We start from the raw sequence: 18779 nt of genomic DNA, 5'->3' as shown, positions 1-18779 counted from the left end.
ATGTATGCTTAGAGTCATTTCAGATATTTTGGGAATTCTGTCTTAATCACAAACCAAAATTCATTTGATGATTTTAGTTTTGCTTTTTGTCCAAGTTGACTTCAAACTATGTTTTTGAGGATGATCTTGAACTCTTCATATTCTCCTACCCTGACCTCCCAAGTGTTAGGATGACAAGTGCCTCACCATGTCTGACCCACTTAGCAATTTTTATTTTTTTTAAAAAAATGAAACTCAAGTCAGCAACTCAAACAGAAAATAAAAATATCAAACGTTCTAATACAATACGATCAGAGATATGCTAGTATGTGTGATTTGAAACATGCTGAGGAACAATGGTAGAAACATCTAAAAATATTTTGTTTTTCATAATTAAATTATCTTTCTATAAAAGCAGAAAAGTTTGTTGTATAGTAGAAACTCTGAGATCCATAAGACTCGATAGTCTTATTTTTGAGCTGAGGTATTTTCGGTCGTGTTTGTTGTTATTACTTGGCTTAATGGCATGTATAGTGTGAAGTGCTCATGTTATGTGTTGAGAAGCATACCTGCGGTGAAGTCACAAGTTACAACACAGGCAATGCTGCCAGAAATGTCTGCAATTCATTAGGTATTAAGTCTAGAAGTTTCACTTGTTACATGTTCATAAGTCTTTTGGGTTGCAATATTGGATCTTTTTGAATACAGACTTTTGTACTTTTGTGGGGGAGAGAGTCTTGCTTTTTGAGACAGTGTCATACTCTGTTGCCTACACTGGCCCACAGCTCATGATCTCTCTGCCTTGTCTTCTGGCATGCTACAATCGCATGTTTGATTCACCATGCTCACCCACTTGGACTTTACTAGTGCCAAGTCACTCATTATGAAATCCACTGGCAACCTTCTTGATTGCCTGTACTTGTCAACTTAATGATATTATATATTTTTCTTTAACAATCAAATAGCAGAGAAAAAATTGTCTTGATTTTGTCTTCCCCTTTCTATTTTTTTCTAGAAATATTATTCAATGCCTTCTATGCCCACCACTATTCTGAAAAGTAGAACTAGTTTTGAGCAGAGGAATGTCTGCTTACTTTCATAAAATTTATAATTGTGTGTATGTGCATGTGTGGTATGTGTGTATATATTGAATTTTATTTATTACTCTGCTCCTTCCATAAGGAGATATTATTGGGCCCAATCTTGTGATATTCTTAGTGTGGATAATTATAGCTTCTCTAATTCCATGGTGGCTACAGACATGTCCAAAGGATAGCACTCCATAACCTTTTTTTTTTTTTTTTATCTGAAATGCTTTCTCCTTTTACTAATTTCATGATTAAATTCCTACTCCATTTTTAGGGTAGAACATACATGCTGCTTCCTCTAAAGGATTAAAATTATTAAAGTTATATAAAGTTATATAACGAGGACCTTCTCCTCATTATATAACTTACCAGTTATATAATACGCAACTATCTTCACAAAATCAAAAACCATATTTGCTTTGCTCACTATTCTTAGTGCCTTACACAAAATGATGTATTATTTACTGAATGATGAATGATTTAAGGTTTCCATGAAATCCAGTGTCAATACTAATGTTTTGTTGTCCCAAGAGTCACCCATAACTTGGTTCTCCCTAGGTTAAGGCTGAAGCTATCTTACATGCTTAGGTAGATGTGAAAACAATGTTGTCTTAGAAAACATGTTGAAAACATAAACCTAGGATGAAGCCCAAATTATGTAGGCTCATCTGGACATTTGAAAAGCCAACAGTGCACATGATCTGCAGAGCATGATTTTATATCTAAGGATATAAAAATGCCTGCAGTGTAAACAGAAAGATCAAAGCTTATCCACCAAGAGAAAGCTAAATTGAGAACTTCCGTTGGCTGCTCCAACGTCCTTATTCTATTTCTGCTTCATGGAAGTGGTTTGTAAGCTCTTGATTTAATGATATACAATTGTTATGCAAATTATGATACCCCCTTCAATTGTGCTGGATGTTGTGAACTAACTCCTGATTTGAAGATCATTTACTATTTGCTACTTGCTACCTTTCCTTTTGCTTGCTATATCCTCACTTAACACACTTATTTTAGATAGAAATACTGGATATCTTAGACCATTGCCCATCCTGTACAGAGCATCTGCTTCTATGAATCTTCTTCTCATGCATGAGCATTTCTCCATGGAGTAGAACTACTGGGTAGAGTTTGTGGGTGTCAAACCTTGTCAAGTATAATCAAATTCTTACAGAATGTTTGCCCAATCTGTGATCCCATCACTGATGTTTAAGCAATACTGTTTAATTAATACTCTCCTCAATGATGAATTTGAAAGATTTATTAATTTTCCAGGTAGATAGGTATTAGATATATTATAATTTCTAATGAAACTATATATTTAAAAGTATTTCTTGGTGATGGGATGTGGTTGCATGTCTTTAATCCCAGCACTCAGGGGGCAGAGGTAGACAGAACCCTGAATTTGAGGCTAGCATGGTATACATAGTGAGTTCTAGGCTAGCCAGGTCTATGTAGTAAGACCCTGTCTCAAAACATTTTTTCTTCCTATATACTTCTCTTACTATAGTATAACGGTTCACATTATTTGTCCAGTTTTCTATTGATTTCTTTAAACTTTTCACAATGAGTTGTATCAATATCTATCTCACTAATTCATTTGATATAGGGTTTCATGTAGCCCAGGTAGTCCACAGACTCACTCTATGGCCCCAGGCTTGCCTTAAACTCCTGATGTTCCTAGCTCGGCCTCTCTGGTACTGAAATTACAGACATGAGTCACCATATATGTAGACCAGGTTGGTCTTGAGCTCACAGAGATCCTTCTGCCTCTGTCTCCCGAGTGCTGGGCTACATGAAGCACTAGCCCAAGGGCTGCATTTTTACATAAGAGAATGAAACAGTTATAGAAAATACATGCAACACTATCCAAAAAATGTTAAGTATAAAGCCCCCTAAAGCTCCCTAATGACTATCTGTCCAGTACTTTTTTTTTTTTTTTAACTAGGTTCTTAAGTGACGTAACTCCATACAGGTTAATTTATTCATCATCTTTACTTTTAAATGCCATGCTCCTCCTACACATCTTCCCCATAGCCTTTGAATATTCTCATCATTTCTACGTAGCTTTGGCTACCACGAGTTTACATTATACATACTACTTTTGTTGGTTGCAAACCCTTTCTGCCGACCTATACTACTTTCTTTTTGCCTTCCTGTCAAGCTATTTTAATGAACCGAAATTAAGGGCAGATTAAGTGCTATCTGTCTCTTGCAGCTTCACTTGAACTTGCCTCACCATCTTCACCCTTTGACCTCATATTGTCTTTCTAATATGACTTTTTCACAATAGTGAGTTTATTCTTTAGGTTTTTCATGCATAGCAATATTTACATACTTCTGTCAATTATTAGAGGCATGCAGTCCTGGGAAAGTGAGACAATCTATACTTCTTGTGAGACTTACCCCTATTAATTTGTAATGTTAGTTTTTTGTTTGTTTGCTTGTTTGTTTGAGATAAGATCTCATTATATAACCCTGGCTGGCTTGGAACTCTCTTCATAGACCAGGTTGGCTTCAAACTCTTAACAATCCTTCTATTTCTGTTGAGTTCTGGGATTACAGGTATGTACCACCACATCTGGTAATTTGTTCTGTCTTAACAATACATTCAAATGTTGATTTCATATTTTATTGTTGATTTTTCATGGATTTAAATTTTAAATATTTGTCTACATCAATGCAATATTATAGTGCTTAAATGGATATGATCTGTGGTTATGTCAGTTTTAGAATTTGTAGTAAATTGAGGCCAGACAAATTTCATTAAGTATTTATGATAGCTTTTAAAATGACAATAAAAATAATGACATCAGCAGGCTTTCCTGCCTGTTGAATTCCTTTCAGAGAAGTGTAAATTACTTGGAACATATTTTGCTCTGGCCAAGGGTCTTTTTTAAAGTCCCTTTCAGCTCATTGTTCCTTAAGCTGTAAATGAAGGGATTCAATACAGGGGCTACAACCATAAAAATTACAGATGCAGCTGAATCTTTTTCAGTGGAATGGTTGGATGAAGGGCTCATATAGATTCCTGCAATGGCGCCATAGAAAAGAATAACCAAAGCAAGGTGAGATCCACAGGTTGAGAACACTTTGAGCTTTCCTTCCAAAGAAGTAATTTTCATCACAGCAGAGACAATGCGGCCATAAGATGCTAAGATGCACACTGATGGTACCACAAAGATCAGTCCCACCACAGACAGAACCATCAACTGATTGAGACTGGTGTCAGAACAGGAGAGAGGGAGGAGAGAGTTGATGTCACAGAAGAAATGGTGGATAATATTTTCAGAGCAGAAATGAAGTCGGGCCATCATGAGGGTATGCAAGAGAGGATTAAAAGTGGCAATGACCCAAGATAAAGCCACCAGAGATGTGCAGAGACATGGGGTCATAATGGTAGTGTAGTGCAAAGGATGGCAGATGGCCACATAACGGTCATATGCCATCACAGTGAGAAGGAAATTGTCCATGTTGGCAAACATCATACAGAAATACATCTGAGCCAGGCATCCAGGGTAGGAGATGGACTGAGACTTGGTTCGGATGTTCAACAACATCTTGGGGACTGTAGCTGAAGGAAGGCAGAGGTCTACCAAGGACAAATTGGCAAGGAAGAAATACATAGGTGTGTGGAGGTGATTGTTTGAGCCAATGGCTAACAAGATGAGGAGGTTTCCAAATAGTCCTGTTAAATAGAGACATAGGAAGAGTGCAAAGAGGAGCTCTTGATGCCCTGGCCAACTTGAGAAGCCCAGGAGGAGAAACTCAGAGATGCTGGTTTGGTTTTCCTTCTCCATTGGATGTACCCGTATAAAGAGCTATAGAGAAAAATAAAGATCCATTTGGTAAAATACAACTTCCCTTGGTATTTTCTTTAAATACCTACCAGTCTTAGCCTCATGTACCAAATGGTTTTCTTTTATGGCATCCTGTCTCTTCTCTGATGCTCTCTGCCAAAGTTCCCCTGCCATGAGTGTGCCTCTCTGCTCCATCTGTTGTCTTTATGACTATCTTCTTTTGCTTTAAGCTCAACATCATCAGAGAGCTCATGGGGTCTCCATCACTCTCTGCTTAGTAAGCAGAGGCTCTGTTACAGCTCATTTTTAATTAGCGTGTATTAGTTGTACACAGTAAGATGATTCATTATCATATTTCTATTCCTACATAGTTTGTTCATACTCTATTACCCTATCTTCTCTTCCCCTTGTCTCCTGCTTTTGTAAATACCACATTGTGTCCCCTTTACTTTTACAGTCATGTCTTCCTCTAGATTCCTTTCATATACACAGCACTGTGTGTGGCTGTCTATCTGCTGTGTTGAATCGTACCCATAGGTCTGACAGAATTAATGGCTCCTTGCCTAACACTGGGATTTGAGTGAGGTTCTCTTCCCCAGGAACTTGTCCATTACTATGAAAACCATCCTATGTGAAAACCACCCAGATACCTATTTAGGTTATGTAAGATGAAGTTTAAGGTAGCTCATCTCCTTAAGTTTCAAAAAAAAATTCAGTTCTCAACAAATGTATAAATGTACAAAGTACTCCAAAGACAGTTTACTTGAGCTACAAATATGAAAGAATTCAAAAAAGTTTAAAAGTTATATACCACATATGGCTGTACAATGAGTATAGACAAAGCTGATGAGAACATGAGTGTAAAGATTTACTTGAAATGTTTTTGTGATATTTTAACTGTAACTTCAAACAAGGGCTCATGGACACCAAGTATCTGATATCATAGTATTACTTCAGTTAACTGTCTTTCTAGGAGATGTAGAAAACACAGCATAGTAATACAAGTGTTCGTCACCAGAGACAATTGTATTTGAGAGGTTATTTCTCTACTGGTGCAATGAGCCAATTCAAGCCAGATTAGAATATATTAAAGGCAGGTGTATTGGGAAGCTGCTCTTTGGTGAGTTCTCTGGCCCCCAGGACTGAGGCCAGGGAAGTCACCATGGAGTGGAGAGAGGGAGAAGAGAAAGAGAGAAAGGGCTCCCACAGGGAGAGAAGGGAAGGAGAAGGGGAAGGAGGGAGAGGGGGAGAGAGAGAGGGAGGGAGAGGGAGAAGGAAGAAGAGGGAGGGAAATGGGGAGAGAGGGGGTGAGAGAGGGGGATGGAGAGAGGGAGAAGGGAAGGCAGAGAGGGAGAGGGAGAGGTTGAGAGAGAGGGCAAAATGTCTGAATTACATAGGGAAGAGCCTCTGGGATAAGGGCAATCAAGCCCCTGGGCTAGGAAGTTCAGGGTTGGGGGCAGGGTATGTCAGGTAGGGATTGAGGGATGCTGGGAGAACCCAGAAGCCAGGATTGCTTTGATATGTAAAATATGCATCCTAGTCCCTGTTCTTGGGTCAGGAAACTCCAAAGTATTAAGGAAACATTTGGACAGAGAGCTGAGATATTATCAGAACAGATGACTTGGCAAGAGTAGGAACAGACGCTAAAATGTAGGCTTGTTTAGTCAGTGTTGAAACCAGACTCTATCACCTGTAGGCCCTGTGACCTGTGGACCTCATCACCTCTGAGCCACGTAAACTCACAGTTCTGCCCTGGGTAGCTGCAACTAACTTCTGAGCAGCCTTCCTTCCTATAGTCTTCCCTCTTGGAGTACCACTTCTATCTCTCCTGTAGAATTATCCTTCAATATAAAACAAAAATTTGTTCACTTTCCTTCTTAAACTGTTCTGATTTTTTTAGTTAGCTTTTGGTTAGCATGTAAACAGTGGGTCCCACAGCAACATTTCAGATGTGTATCATTATCACACCTTGTCCTAATTCACCTCCTCACTGCCATGCTCCTTCCCTCTTCTCCCTTTCTTGATGGCCTTGAAATAATGGTACTTCTGCTTTTGTGACAATATCAGTTCTTGTTCCCCCTCTCCCTTTAAACACCCTTCCATCCACATTTAGTCCAATTTGTACAAGGGAAAAACCACACAATATTTGTCTTTCTGAGTCTGGCTTATCTCATTTAGCATGATCACCACTAACTCCATCTGCAAACATCATAATTTCTTCACTCAACAAAGCTCCACTGGTCTTGTACAGAAACAAAACAAAACAAAGCAAAACAAGAACTGACAAACAGGATCACAGGAAAACAAAAAACTTGTGATCTTTTAAATTTGACTCAATCTAAATTCCAAATTCTGTATCATGGCCCACAGTGTCTTCTGAGCTGCTCCTTACCTCTCGAGCCTTATATCTTCCTATGACCATTTTTTGCTCTTAGAATTTTCTCACACACACTGAAATTGTTTCTCTCTATAGCTTCTTGCATTTGAAAGTCTCTGACTACCTTATCTAAAACTTTCCTAAATTATGTTGTCTCCATATAACTATTATCAGGAATATTCTTTTTTTCTTTGTTTCTTTTTATTTGAATCTACTCATGTAAAATTGCAAGTTCAGATACACACACAAAAAAACCTACTACATACATAGAATAGTATCTACATGGGTCTTCAGTATTTATTTGTTGAGTAAATGATTGAATCTAACTGAAGACTCAGGAGCTATTTCTGCTATTATTAGACAAAGGTATGTTCCCTCTTTGGTGACTTTTCTCTCTGGCAATGTACTACAGAGTCATTTTGTTTTCATTATGGTGGATGTTAGAAAGCAACTAGAGACACTCTGCTTTATAAATACTTTATATTTGCTCATCAGGTCAGTCTAAGTTTTTTTTTTTTTTTTTTAAGTGGAATAAACTGCATACCAGAGAAGGTAAGAAAAAACACATATAAAACTTCTTTTCTGGATCATGGATTCCTCTCAGTCCACTGACTTGTGTCTGAGGCAGAGGATTGAAGTCTATTGGTGAAAGCTAAGGAAAATGAAGTGGCTCTCCCAGATCACTTGTCATTGAATGAATATAAGGTGGGAGTCTGAATTCGAGAGAACAATGAGGCTTTGGACTCCAGAGAACACACAGGTCAAGTGAGAATTTCCTGGGAACTTCCAGAAATGATTAGAAACTCTTTCCATAGTCTGGAGACTTACCATAGCAGATAAAATACCAACCTACTGCTTATAACTGCTTTCATGATAAAAGACAGATAAGATTTCAGGAAATACAGGTTTGATAGCATTACATCACTTGGTAGTTCCTTCCATGCAGCACTGAAACTTTTGGTTGAATAGATGTTCTCTAGCATATGTCAAGAGCATAATGGATAGATTTTCATAAGAGACTATCAGGGGCTACAGATGAAGGGAAAAAAGCAAGCTATGAGCCTTGCAGGAAGCAGAATTAATAAATCATTAATTTCTGGAACTCTTCTTCTTGTGCCTTGCTCCATGTCCACCTCACATTGTCCCAACAAAAATTGTCACTTTTACCTCTTACCATAATTTAATTTATCACCATAAAGTTAGGTAGGAAGTTCTCATATGACCATCCTCTTTTCGGTGATAGAATCTGTAATCTTTTCTGTTCTAATCCAAGTTGATCTCTGCTACTGTTCTGCTCTGTTACCTGGGTGTGGAAGGCAGGGACTGGCCAGGTGAAGTGGGGTTAGTTCTTGGATAGAGGAAGTATGAATATTTAGGGTTTGAGCTATGACACTGTATGCTATGTGAACTGTACAAGAGAGGACAACTGCTTGCTGAGAGGGATGAAAAAATATATTTATAGAAAAAGATAAGAAAGTTACAGTATGTTCATCATCTATGCCTCTAGGCCGTAACCTCTCTGTGTGCCTTTAACTGTCATGCTACATTGAGTTAGATTCTAATTCCAGTTAGTTCTGAAGACACAGGCTCCTTCATTTTGATTATGGTTTAGGCAAATATATATTTATTATTGTTTACTTAGAAATTTCAACTATGGGTAATCTTTTTCTAGTCCTTTCTCCGCTTGTTTTCATTCATGCCTATCATTAGAGGTTATCTTAAGCTCTTAGTATGATTCTGTTTACAAAGAATACATAAAGGGATTATTCTACAACAATATGCTGCAAGATGCAAAAGTGGCTTCTCAATAATTTATGGTAGAACTATGCTGTAGATACTTCTGCTGCAGAGTTATCTGTGGCCACATCAAGATATGAAAGGTAGAGACCACAGTCCATGAAAGACACCACATCCTCCACTTTTCCTAAGAAAGAGTATTTTTCCTACAAGAAGTATAAAACAATTAAGAGCATGTAAAGCCATCTGAATAAATTCTATAGCAACACAAGAAACCATACATTCTTCACCAAGATGGAGAGCACAGTAGTCACCATTACCCAGCATTCTGTGCCACACCACACATTTTTATTTGATAATAATCTCAGCAACCTTATATATCTTCACATTGTGTGCCTTCATATGAGTATTGTGTTCTTATTATGTAGGCAATGTGTTTTAGTAGAGGCAGGATCTGAAACAAGTTTCCTTCCTTCCTTCCTTCCTTCCTTCCTTCCTTCCTTCCTTCCTTACTTCCTTCCTACCTTTCTTTCCCTCCTCTGACTCTCCTCTTTCCCCTTGTTTTTGTGGTTCTGGGGACTGATCTCAGGGCCTCACATATGTTAAATAAGCTCACCAACTTTAAGCTACAATTCTCAGTCTCTGACAGATTTTCTTGATTTGAAACCTAGTCCATTTTTCATCATGACTCTACTGAATATTTGATTCCATATTTTTAGAAGTGGGCATTGACTATTTGATTAATGAATTTTACAGGTGGTTATTAAGTACCTATTATAGTTTAGGCAAGACCTAAACTACAGTCTGAACTTGTCTTCCTTGTCTAGGAAGTGACATATTTTCTTCCTGATTTTTCAAATCTGCTCACTTACCCTGTTCGGTTCCATGCTCACTTACCAGGTGATCATATGATTTCTTTGAGTGAATTAACTTCTAAGTTTCACTTGGAGGTAATGAAAAATGCAAAAATGTAAGACTGTCTTTGTTTCCTTAAAAATGCACACAGTTGAGAGAAGGGACAGTTTTTAAGCAGGTCACAAAAGGTGCAGCGTGAATGTGAGTGACTAAAGGACTTCTCCATATTAAGGCTCACAACTTCTTTGAGCCCTGTGGGAACCCAATCTTAACAAAGTCCCTGAACTCCAGCAATCATAACGTTGTCTCCTTTGTGGTTTTCAAACTGTAACTGTAGGGACATGCCCCAGTCCCATGGGGCAGTGAACTGGGATTAGAAGACCTGGAAGAGAGAGGGGGGGGGGCGGGCATGAGGGTATGCAAGAAACGACAGCAAGTCTGGAGTCTGATCAAGCTGTCAAATTTTAATTTTTCCACACGAGGGTTATATACACATAGAAGCAGGATGTGGGGAGGGGGATGACATAGGGTCTTCTTTGTTTCTGGGGAGTGCAGGTGTTCTCAGGAACAGGATATTGGCTGGGTGAAGAGTTCACAGAAAAAGCAGGGTGTACCATGTACCTGTTCATAAGATCTATTGTTCATTTGTTCTGATCTAGGCTAGTACTTTACCACCAAGGCTACCTGTCCATAAGACCTATGATTATTTGTTTTTATCTAGGCTGGTACTTTCCCACCAAGGCTACCTGTTTACAAGATCTATAGCTATCTATTCTAGGGTTAGTACTTTCCCACAGAGGCCAAGACTTTGTGTCAGTAGGTATGTATGGCTGACTTAGGCCATCAATGTATAAGCAAGGTCGCTCTCAACAGGGACAATACTATGGAAGATGATTCCCCAGGGAGACCCGGAGAAAACATCTAAAGATTGTTTGTATGCTCCCAAGAATGTTGTAGCTTGTCTCTCTTCCCTCTCACAGGATGCACTCAAACAACAAACATCACAACAACTTGAGGAATTTCTTCTTTGGTAGGGTTGACCAGTTCTCTAAATCTAGGTTCTATGTTTCATGATTGAAACATCCCATTAGCACTATCTTCCTCCAGCTTACAAATGCCTGATATTCAAGGACCCATTTTGTGACAAAGGAGATGAGATAATGAATATGTAGCCAGGAATCACTTATCTCACCTTATATTCTATTCCCCAGTACTAGCACCAATGTAATAGTGGAATGAGCAAAGCCTTATAGGCTCAATGCATAGGTTTTCCTGAGGCTGATACCAAAGGTTTTGGAAATGTTCTGTTTTAGCTTTCTGTATATACATGGGAAAGATGACCAGTTTTTGTGGTGCATTCTTGCTGCTGCTATATTCTTATAATGCATGGCTCGAAGCGTCAAAAGGTCTGTACCAGTAAGTGGTTTTCTTTTCTTTTTCTTTTTTTCTTTTTTTTTTTTTTTTTTTGTTTTTCGAGACAGGGTTTCTCTGTGTAGTCCTGGCTGTCCTGGAACTCACTCTGTAGACCAGGCTGGCCTCCAACTCGGAAATCCGCCTGCCTCTGCCTCCCAAGTGCTGGGATTAAAGGCGTGCGCCACCACCGCCCGGCGTGGTTTTCTATATAACAAATTTCTACAAAACTAAATAGCTTAACACCAATCATTTATATAGTGTGCAATTAGGTGCATCAGAAATTTGAGCTGTATGAAGTCGAATAGTTCTGTTTTTTTTTAAATTTGATTTGCATATTTGTCTGACTTAGGTACAGGATCAGCTTAGGATCACTGGTCTTGGGTGGCTCATATCTGCTTGATAATATTCCCCATCTTTGAGTAGGTTTCTTCTTATGATGAAAGGGTAGAGAGGGAGGGAGGGAAGGAGGGAGATGGGGAGAAGGGGGAAGAGAGAGAAAGAGAAAGAGAGAGAAAGAGAGAGAGAGAGACCCAATATCTTCTGCAAAAACATTCTCTACTAACCTAAATTTCTCCCTCTAGGCCTTACCTTTTGAAAGTTCTAATGCCTCCCATTAGCACCATAGCTAATGGTTAAGATCATCGGAGAATATTTACCTAAACCATGTGAATCAACAATGTCTTTTTTAAAGACAAGATTCCATGTAACCCAGGCTATCTCTGAACTCACTATGTAGCTGGAGATGACTTTGAACTCTTGATCTTCTCGCTTCCACCTTCTGAGTAATGGAATTATGGTTCTGCCTTCCCTCCCTAGCTTATGCAGTGCTTCATGCATTCTAGGAACATACATTATCATCTGAGCAGCATGCCAAGCAACAGTGCATTATTTTATATATGCATAGCATAAATGTATACATACACATAGCATATATATTATATATGCTGATATATATGTGGAATGAATAATGGCAATGAAACAAGGGATAGCACGGAGGAATTAGAAATATTTTGTCATTATAAGATACTTGTATATGAATATTGATGTAAAGATACTCAATAAAATTCTTGCAAACTGAATCCAAGAGCATATCAAAACCATCACTCACCACAATCAAGCAGGCTTCATACCAGGGATGCAAGGTTGGTTCAATATATGAAAATCTATTAATGTGATCCACTATATAAACAAACTCAAAGGAAAAATTACATGATCATTTCCTTAGATGCAAAAAAAAAAAGCATTTAACAAAATACAACACCCCTTCATGTTAAAAGTATTGGAGAGATCAGTAATTCAAGACCTATACCTAAATATAATAAAAGCAATTTACTGTAAACCAACAGCCAATATCAAATTAAATGAAAGCATACTTGAAGCAGTCCCACTAAAATTGGGAACAAGACAAGGATACCCACTCTCCCCATATGTCCTCAATATAGAATTCGAAGTGTTAGCTAGAACAATAAGACAACAAAAAGACATCAAGGGGATGCAAATTGGCAAAGAAGAAATAAAGGTATCACTATTTGCAGATGATATTATAGAGAACTTCTGCGGCTGATAACTTCAGTAAAGTAGCCAGATATAAAATTGACTCAAATAAATCCATAGCCTTCCTTTATACAAATGATAAAACAGACTGAGAAAGAAATTAGGGAAACAACACCCTTCACAATAACCTCAAATAATATATCTCTAACCAAACGAGTGAAAGACCTGTATCTCTGAAAAAAGAAATCAAGGAAGAGCTCAGAAAATGGAGAGATCTCCCATGCTCATGGATTGGCAGAATTAATATAGTAAAAATGGCCATTCTACCTAAGGCAATCTACAGATTCAATGCAATCCCCATCAGAATTCCAACACAATTCTTCAAAGACCTGGAAAAAGCAATTCTCAAATTCATCTGGAAAGGAAAAAAAAAAAAAAAAACAAGGATAGCAAAAACAATTCTTAACAATAAAAGAATGACTGGGGGAATCACCATTCCTGACTTCAAGCTTTACTACAGAGCAATAGTGATAAAAACTGCATGGTATTGGTACAGAGACACACACATTGATCAGTGGAATAGAATTGCAGACCCAGAAATAAAACCACACACTTATGGACACTTAATCTTTGACAAAGAGGCCAAAAATATACAATGGAAAAAAGAAAACATCTTCAATGAGTGATGCTGGTCTAACTGGCCGTCTGTGTGTAGAAAAACAAAAATAGACACATATTTGTCACCTTGCACAAAACTTAAGTCCAAGTGGATCAAGGATCTCAACATAAAACCAGATACACTGAATCAAATAGAAGAGAAAGTGGGAAAGATCTTTGAACCCAATGGGAGAGGGGGAAATTTCCTAACCAGAACTCCAATGGCTCATGCTCTAAGATGAAGAATTGATAAATGAGACCTCATGAAACTGGAAAGCTTCTGTAAGGCAAAGGACATAGTCAATAAGACAACTTGTCAACCTACAGACTGGGAAAAAGTTTTTACTAACTCCACATCTGATAGAGGGCTAATATCCAAAATGTAACTTTAAAAATGATATATTTATTAATTCTTGGAGAATTTTGTACAATGTATCTTAAACATGTATACCCCTCTCCTAACTACTCCTATAATAACTCTCTTCTCTCCTCTCCATTTTCACCCAACTTTGAGCACCCCCCCCCCCTCAAGCTGGTGGATTCCAGTTTGTGTTTCCATCTAGTCTTGGGAGTAAAGTCTTCCCCGATGTAGTCCACCTACAAGGGTTCAAGTCATTAGAAAAAACTGACTGTGTCATAGCAGTAGATTCTTAGCTAGTGGTGGGATTTTGTGCATGCCTTCCTCTGTTTATGCTGGGATTCTGTTGGCCTTGAGCTTGTGGAGGTCTGGTCACAATCATTTTGGGTTCATATGTACTACTGCCTTGTTGGGTCAGGAAAATATTCTTTCCATGATGTTATCTACCACTTCTGGCTATGACAATTTTTCCACCCTATTATACTCAAAATTCCCAAGAGAAAGAAGAGGTCTGATTTGTATGTTCTGTGTCATGAGAAGTCCACGGTTTCTTTTAAAAATAATTAATTTTAAAATTTATTAATTTATGTATGTAGGTGTTTTGACTGCATTTACATCTGTGTACCCCATTTGTGTGGTGCCCACAGGGACCAGGGGAAGGCATTAGATTCTCTGGAATGGGAGTTACAGATAGTTGTGGACTGCCATGTGGGTTCTGGGAATTGAATACAGGCCCTCTGCAAGAACAGTGCTCTTAGCTATTGAGCCATCTTTGCAGCCCCACTCCATAGCTCCTTATTCTTTGCATGTTGACCAATTGAGAGTCTCTGCAACAAGAAGCTTCTCTGATGATTGAGAAATGCTCTATTGGTATAGCAATAGGTTATTAGAAGTCATTTTAATACTATGTCCATTTAGCAGACTGTTGGGATCTCCCCTAGACCTCATGACCAACACTTAATCACCGATTCTTGACCCCTTTAACAATGCCAGATATGGCTTCTACCTCATGGAGCATGACTTATATCCAAGAAGAAAGTGTTTGGTTACTTCCATGACCACTGTGACACTATTGAACAAGTGAACGTACCTGGTCAGTCATTGAAGTTTTCAGGATTCACAGCTAGATAAGATTACCGATGCATTTTCGGTTCTTGTAGCATGCACAGTCCCTTTCAGCACTGTAGAAGCTAGTCAGCAGGGATGAAGCTTTTAGGTGAGTACTAGCTTGATTTCTCTCTAGTCTACGATTCAAATATATGGTGTCTTCAACAATAGGTACTGTCAGGTTCTGGAGGGTAGCCAAGAATAATGTCAATAACCTGTAATGCCTATGTGATCCCTTTGTCCAATAACTTAAAAAGGTAACCTGTTCTTGGCACTGAGATTTTTATTTGCTAGCAAGAGATTTTTAGTTGGAGTATTGTTCTTCCATTGTAGGGTAAGTCTGACCCAAACTTGCAGATATTTAAGGGTCCTAAATGGTGAGGTGTTGAGAAGGAGGACCAGGCATGAGAAAATCAAGAAGATAGAAAGTTGGGATGAGAAGGCCTGTATGTGATGATGCATGCCAGCAAACTTTTTAAGAAGTTCAGTATCTTTTATACTATTTACAGGAGGAAAGTGGGACAGTCATCAAAAAGCTGTAACACAATGGGACAAAATCAGCAGGAAGTTAATCAAGCAATAAACATGTCGTATAAACAGAGCACTGAACGTGTGCTGCTATTCTTAGATCCTCTGTTATTCCTTAGTCTTCTTGCTTATTTAGTCTTCTGATTCATACTGCTTCAAATGTTGTCAAGTGTCCTTTTGTGTATATTTGTGAGCATGTGTGGAGGTCAGAGGGTGAAGCTGGATTGTCTTCAGTTGTTTTGCCTCTTTCTTTCTCTTTCTTTCTTTCTTTCTTTCTTTCTTTCTTTCTTCCTTCCTTCCTTCCTTCCTTCCTCCCTCCCTCCCTCCCTTCCTTCCTCCCTCCTTCCCTCTTTCCTTCCTTTCTTTATTCATAGACAAGGTTTCTCCATAAACCTAGAATTTGTCATGTTGGCTGGACTAGTCAGTAAGACCTTGGGATTCTCCATTCTACAGAGCTGGAATGGTAGAAATTGCCCACTATGCTAATGTGAAGCTTTTACATGGTGCTAGGAAAACCAACTTAGTCCCCTATGCTTCTATAGCAAGCCATCTCTCTAACTTCAAATGTCCTAATAGAAGAAGCTGTAATAGAGATGAGATTTTTCCCCAGCATGTCTTCAGTACACATAATAAAATTTCAGTTTTCATTTTATCTTTGCAAAGCTTTTACTTTAGACCTGAGCTTTCTGTGTAGCTCCAGAACTCAGTAAATGTCCATATACATTGGCTATGTGTTTATGGAGTCTTATGTTTTCAATTTGTCAGTCTAACTTTACATGGTACTGTGCTTATTTCCACTTTTATGGTAAGGACAGTCTGCCTGGGAAACACCAGTATCTAACTCATGTTCAGGTTACTTTCTGTCATTTTAGAGCCTGAAGATGTTAATGGAAAAGATGTGGAAGCAAAAAAAATCAATAGGTTTTCAGTTTGGAGCTATTATCAGTGGTGACAACATCTCTGTGTCTCATGGTGTCCTGCTTGGCATGAGGACCAAACTTTAACCTTGTCTTAGTTGGGGTTTTGTTGCCGTGAAGAGACACCATGACCAAGGCAACGCTTTTTTTTATTATTATCAAATCATAATTTTTACTTTTTAACACAGGGGTTATAAACACAAAAATGCAGGATGTGTGGAAGGGGATGACACAGGAGCATAGGTGTTCAGGGGGAGTACAGATAGCTTTCAGAACAGGGTATCAGCTGGGTGAAGGTTCAGGGGAGAGGTCACTATGACTCTGCCTATGATTCACTTGTCCTTATCTAAGTTGGTACTATCCACCAAGGCTGCCTATTTACAAGGTCTATGACTACTCAGGCTGGTAAATTTCCACAAAAGCTGCCTGTTTACAATAGCTTATAGCCATCTGTTTCATTGGTTTTTCCACAGAGACCCAAGACTTTGTGTTAGCAGGCATGTATGTCAGGCCTATTGCTGACTTTAGGCTTATGGCTGCATTTAGGCCTTCAGTGTATAAGCAGGGCTGCTCCAGACATCTCCTCCCTTCTCCAAGTATAGAAGGGCCATGGCGATTCTAATCTTGCCAAGGCTGGGATAGAAGCCTGACCTCCAGTAATTAAAGGGGACCTTGTAATGGCTCTGGTCCTCCTGTCATTGTCCAGTGAGGCATGAGGGCCATACCCATCCCAATGTCTTTTTCCTGAAGAGGGGATACTTTTGACATCAACTCCTATGCAGTCAGGCTTGTCCCTCAGGGAACCCAGAAACATATTTTTAACTTTTATTTATATTTCCTTGCAGTGCTTAGCCTCGCAGCTTACGCAAGAATTCAGATCAGACCAAGGCAACTCTTATAAAGTACAATATTTAATTGGAGCTGGCTTACAGGTTCAGAAATTCAGTCTATTATCATCAAGGTGGAAAGCATGGCAGTGTGCAGACCAACTTAGTGTTGGAGAAGGAGCTGAACATTCTACATCTTGTTCCGAAGGTCTTATATATATATATACCATGAGCATATATATAAGACCTCAAAGCCTGCCCCTACAGTGGCGTGCTTCCTCCAACAAGGCCACACCTACTCCAATAAGGCCACACCTCCTAATAGTGCTATTCACTATGGGCCAAGCATTCAAACGCACGAGCCTATGGGGGAAAAACTTATTCAAACCACCACTAGCATGCATATATTCTGTGTGTTATCAACCCCTTGGTCACTTAGTAGCTCCATTGTTTACAGGATGGACTGACATATACAGTAGTACTTGTCTTGAACTTATCCCTATTTTATTTACTAATTGTTTCAAAATTCAAGAATACCTAAATTGGCAATGTGAAAAAGCAGCTTGCTAAAGATAAGTTACAAAGTCCATTCCTTAACTGAGAAGGTGACAGCTATGGTCTTAATCAAAAAAGAAAAGCTGTATGCTGGGGATACAATAAAAACCAATCTTCTGCAGGTGAAATTATGAAGACAATTTGTTCTGCTTTTACCATTACATCCTACATTGCAAAATGTACGGCTACAGTGCATGTTAAGTAATTAGCTGAGACAGACAAACGTATTTGTGGGTAGAAGACAAGAGAGAGGAAGTTCATAGCCTCATAGTGCTCCAAAGGATGGATGTAAAGACACAGCAATAGATCTTCAAACTAAGTGGCTCTTGGTTACTATGAGTAAGGGGAATACGTTTAGACTGAAAAATATAGACGGTACCAGAAAGACTATTTCAGAGGATGAAGAAATTGATTGAAAAAGGATACCACCCACAAACCTTCAACTGTCATACAACTGGGCATTTCTGGAAAAGATTTTTAATAGGTCACACAAGTGCAAAGAAGGCACAAGGACAGGAGACAGGGAGGGACAGGTTTGCCCTTGACATAGGTGTCTATGTTGATCTAAGGGTGATGTCACATGCCTCACGACACATATACAGAGCACAGGCTTTCAGAAATAAAATTTCTGGCCAGTTGTGGTGGCAAAGCCTTTAATTCTAGCACTCGGGTCAGAGGCAGGTGGAATCTCTGGGTTTGAAATTATCCTCTGCTATATATTGACATTTAGGCCAACTAGGGCTACAAAGTGATGCTCTGGCTCAAAAACAAGCAAAGACAGATAGATAACTCCTTCCTAACACCACCACCACCACCACCACCACCAACAACAAAACAAAAAAGGAAATAAAAACTCTGTTTTGTGCCAACATTATTAGACAGTGGAGATGACAGCAATCTTGCTATGGAAAACTTCATCCCAGGAATAAAAAAAAATTAGTGGAGGTAATAGGGTTAGAATTTAAAGTCCTGTTAATATCAGATAACTCATTGAAAATGTTAAAGTTATATTTTTTCATTCAAAACACAGTGCCATTGCCTCAAGCTAGGCACTATCTATGACTCGATATCCACCAAGAGTCTTTTG

At 38.7% G+C, this 18779-nt stretch overlaps 1 protein-coding gene across 2 annotated transcripts; it reads right to left on the bottom strand.

Annotated features, from left to right (window-relative positions):
* Nucleotides 1-2348: 2348 nt before the first annotated feature.
* On the bottom strand, nucleotides 2349-10019 carry LOC117714142 (putative olfactory receptor 1F12P). Of its 2 annotated transcripts, none has more exons than XM_076939286.1 (2): nucleotides 9854-10019; nucleotides 2349-4888 (listed from the first exon to the last, which is right to left on the bottom strand). In XM_076939286.1, the coding sequence occupies exons 1-2, from the start codon at nucleotides 9866-9868 to the stop codon at nucleotides 3926-3928; spliced, it is 978 nt and encodes a 325-aa protein (XP_076795401.1). In that variant the 5' UTR covers nucleotides 9869-10019; the 3' UTR covers nucleotides 2349-3925. The 2 variants fall into 2 exon arrangements, with proteins under 2 accessions (XP_076795401.1, XP_076795402.1); XM_076939287.1 differs by having other exon boundaries at nucleotides 9879-10019.
* Nucleotides 10020-18779: the final 8760 nt, after the last annotated feature.

The sequence above is a fragment of the Arvicanthis niloticus genome, chromosome 8 (assembly GCF_011762505.2).
Source record: "Arvicanthis niloticus isolate mArvNil1 chromosome 8, mArvNil1.pat.X, whole genome shotgun sequence".
Classification (NCBI taxonomy): domain Eukaryota; kingdom Metazoa; phylum Chordata; class Mammalia; order Rodentia; family Muridae; genus Arvicanthis; species Arvicanthis niloticus.
This window is presented reverse-complemented; position numbering and strand designations above follow the sequence as displayed.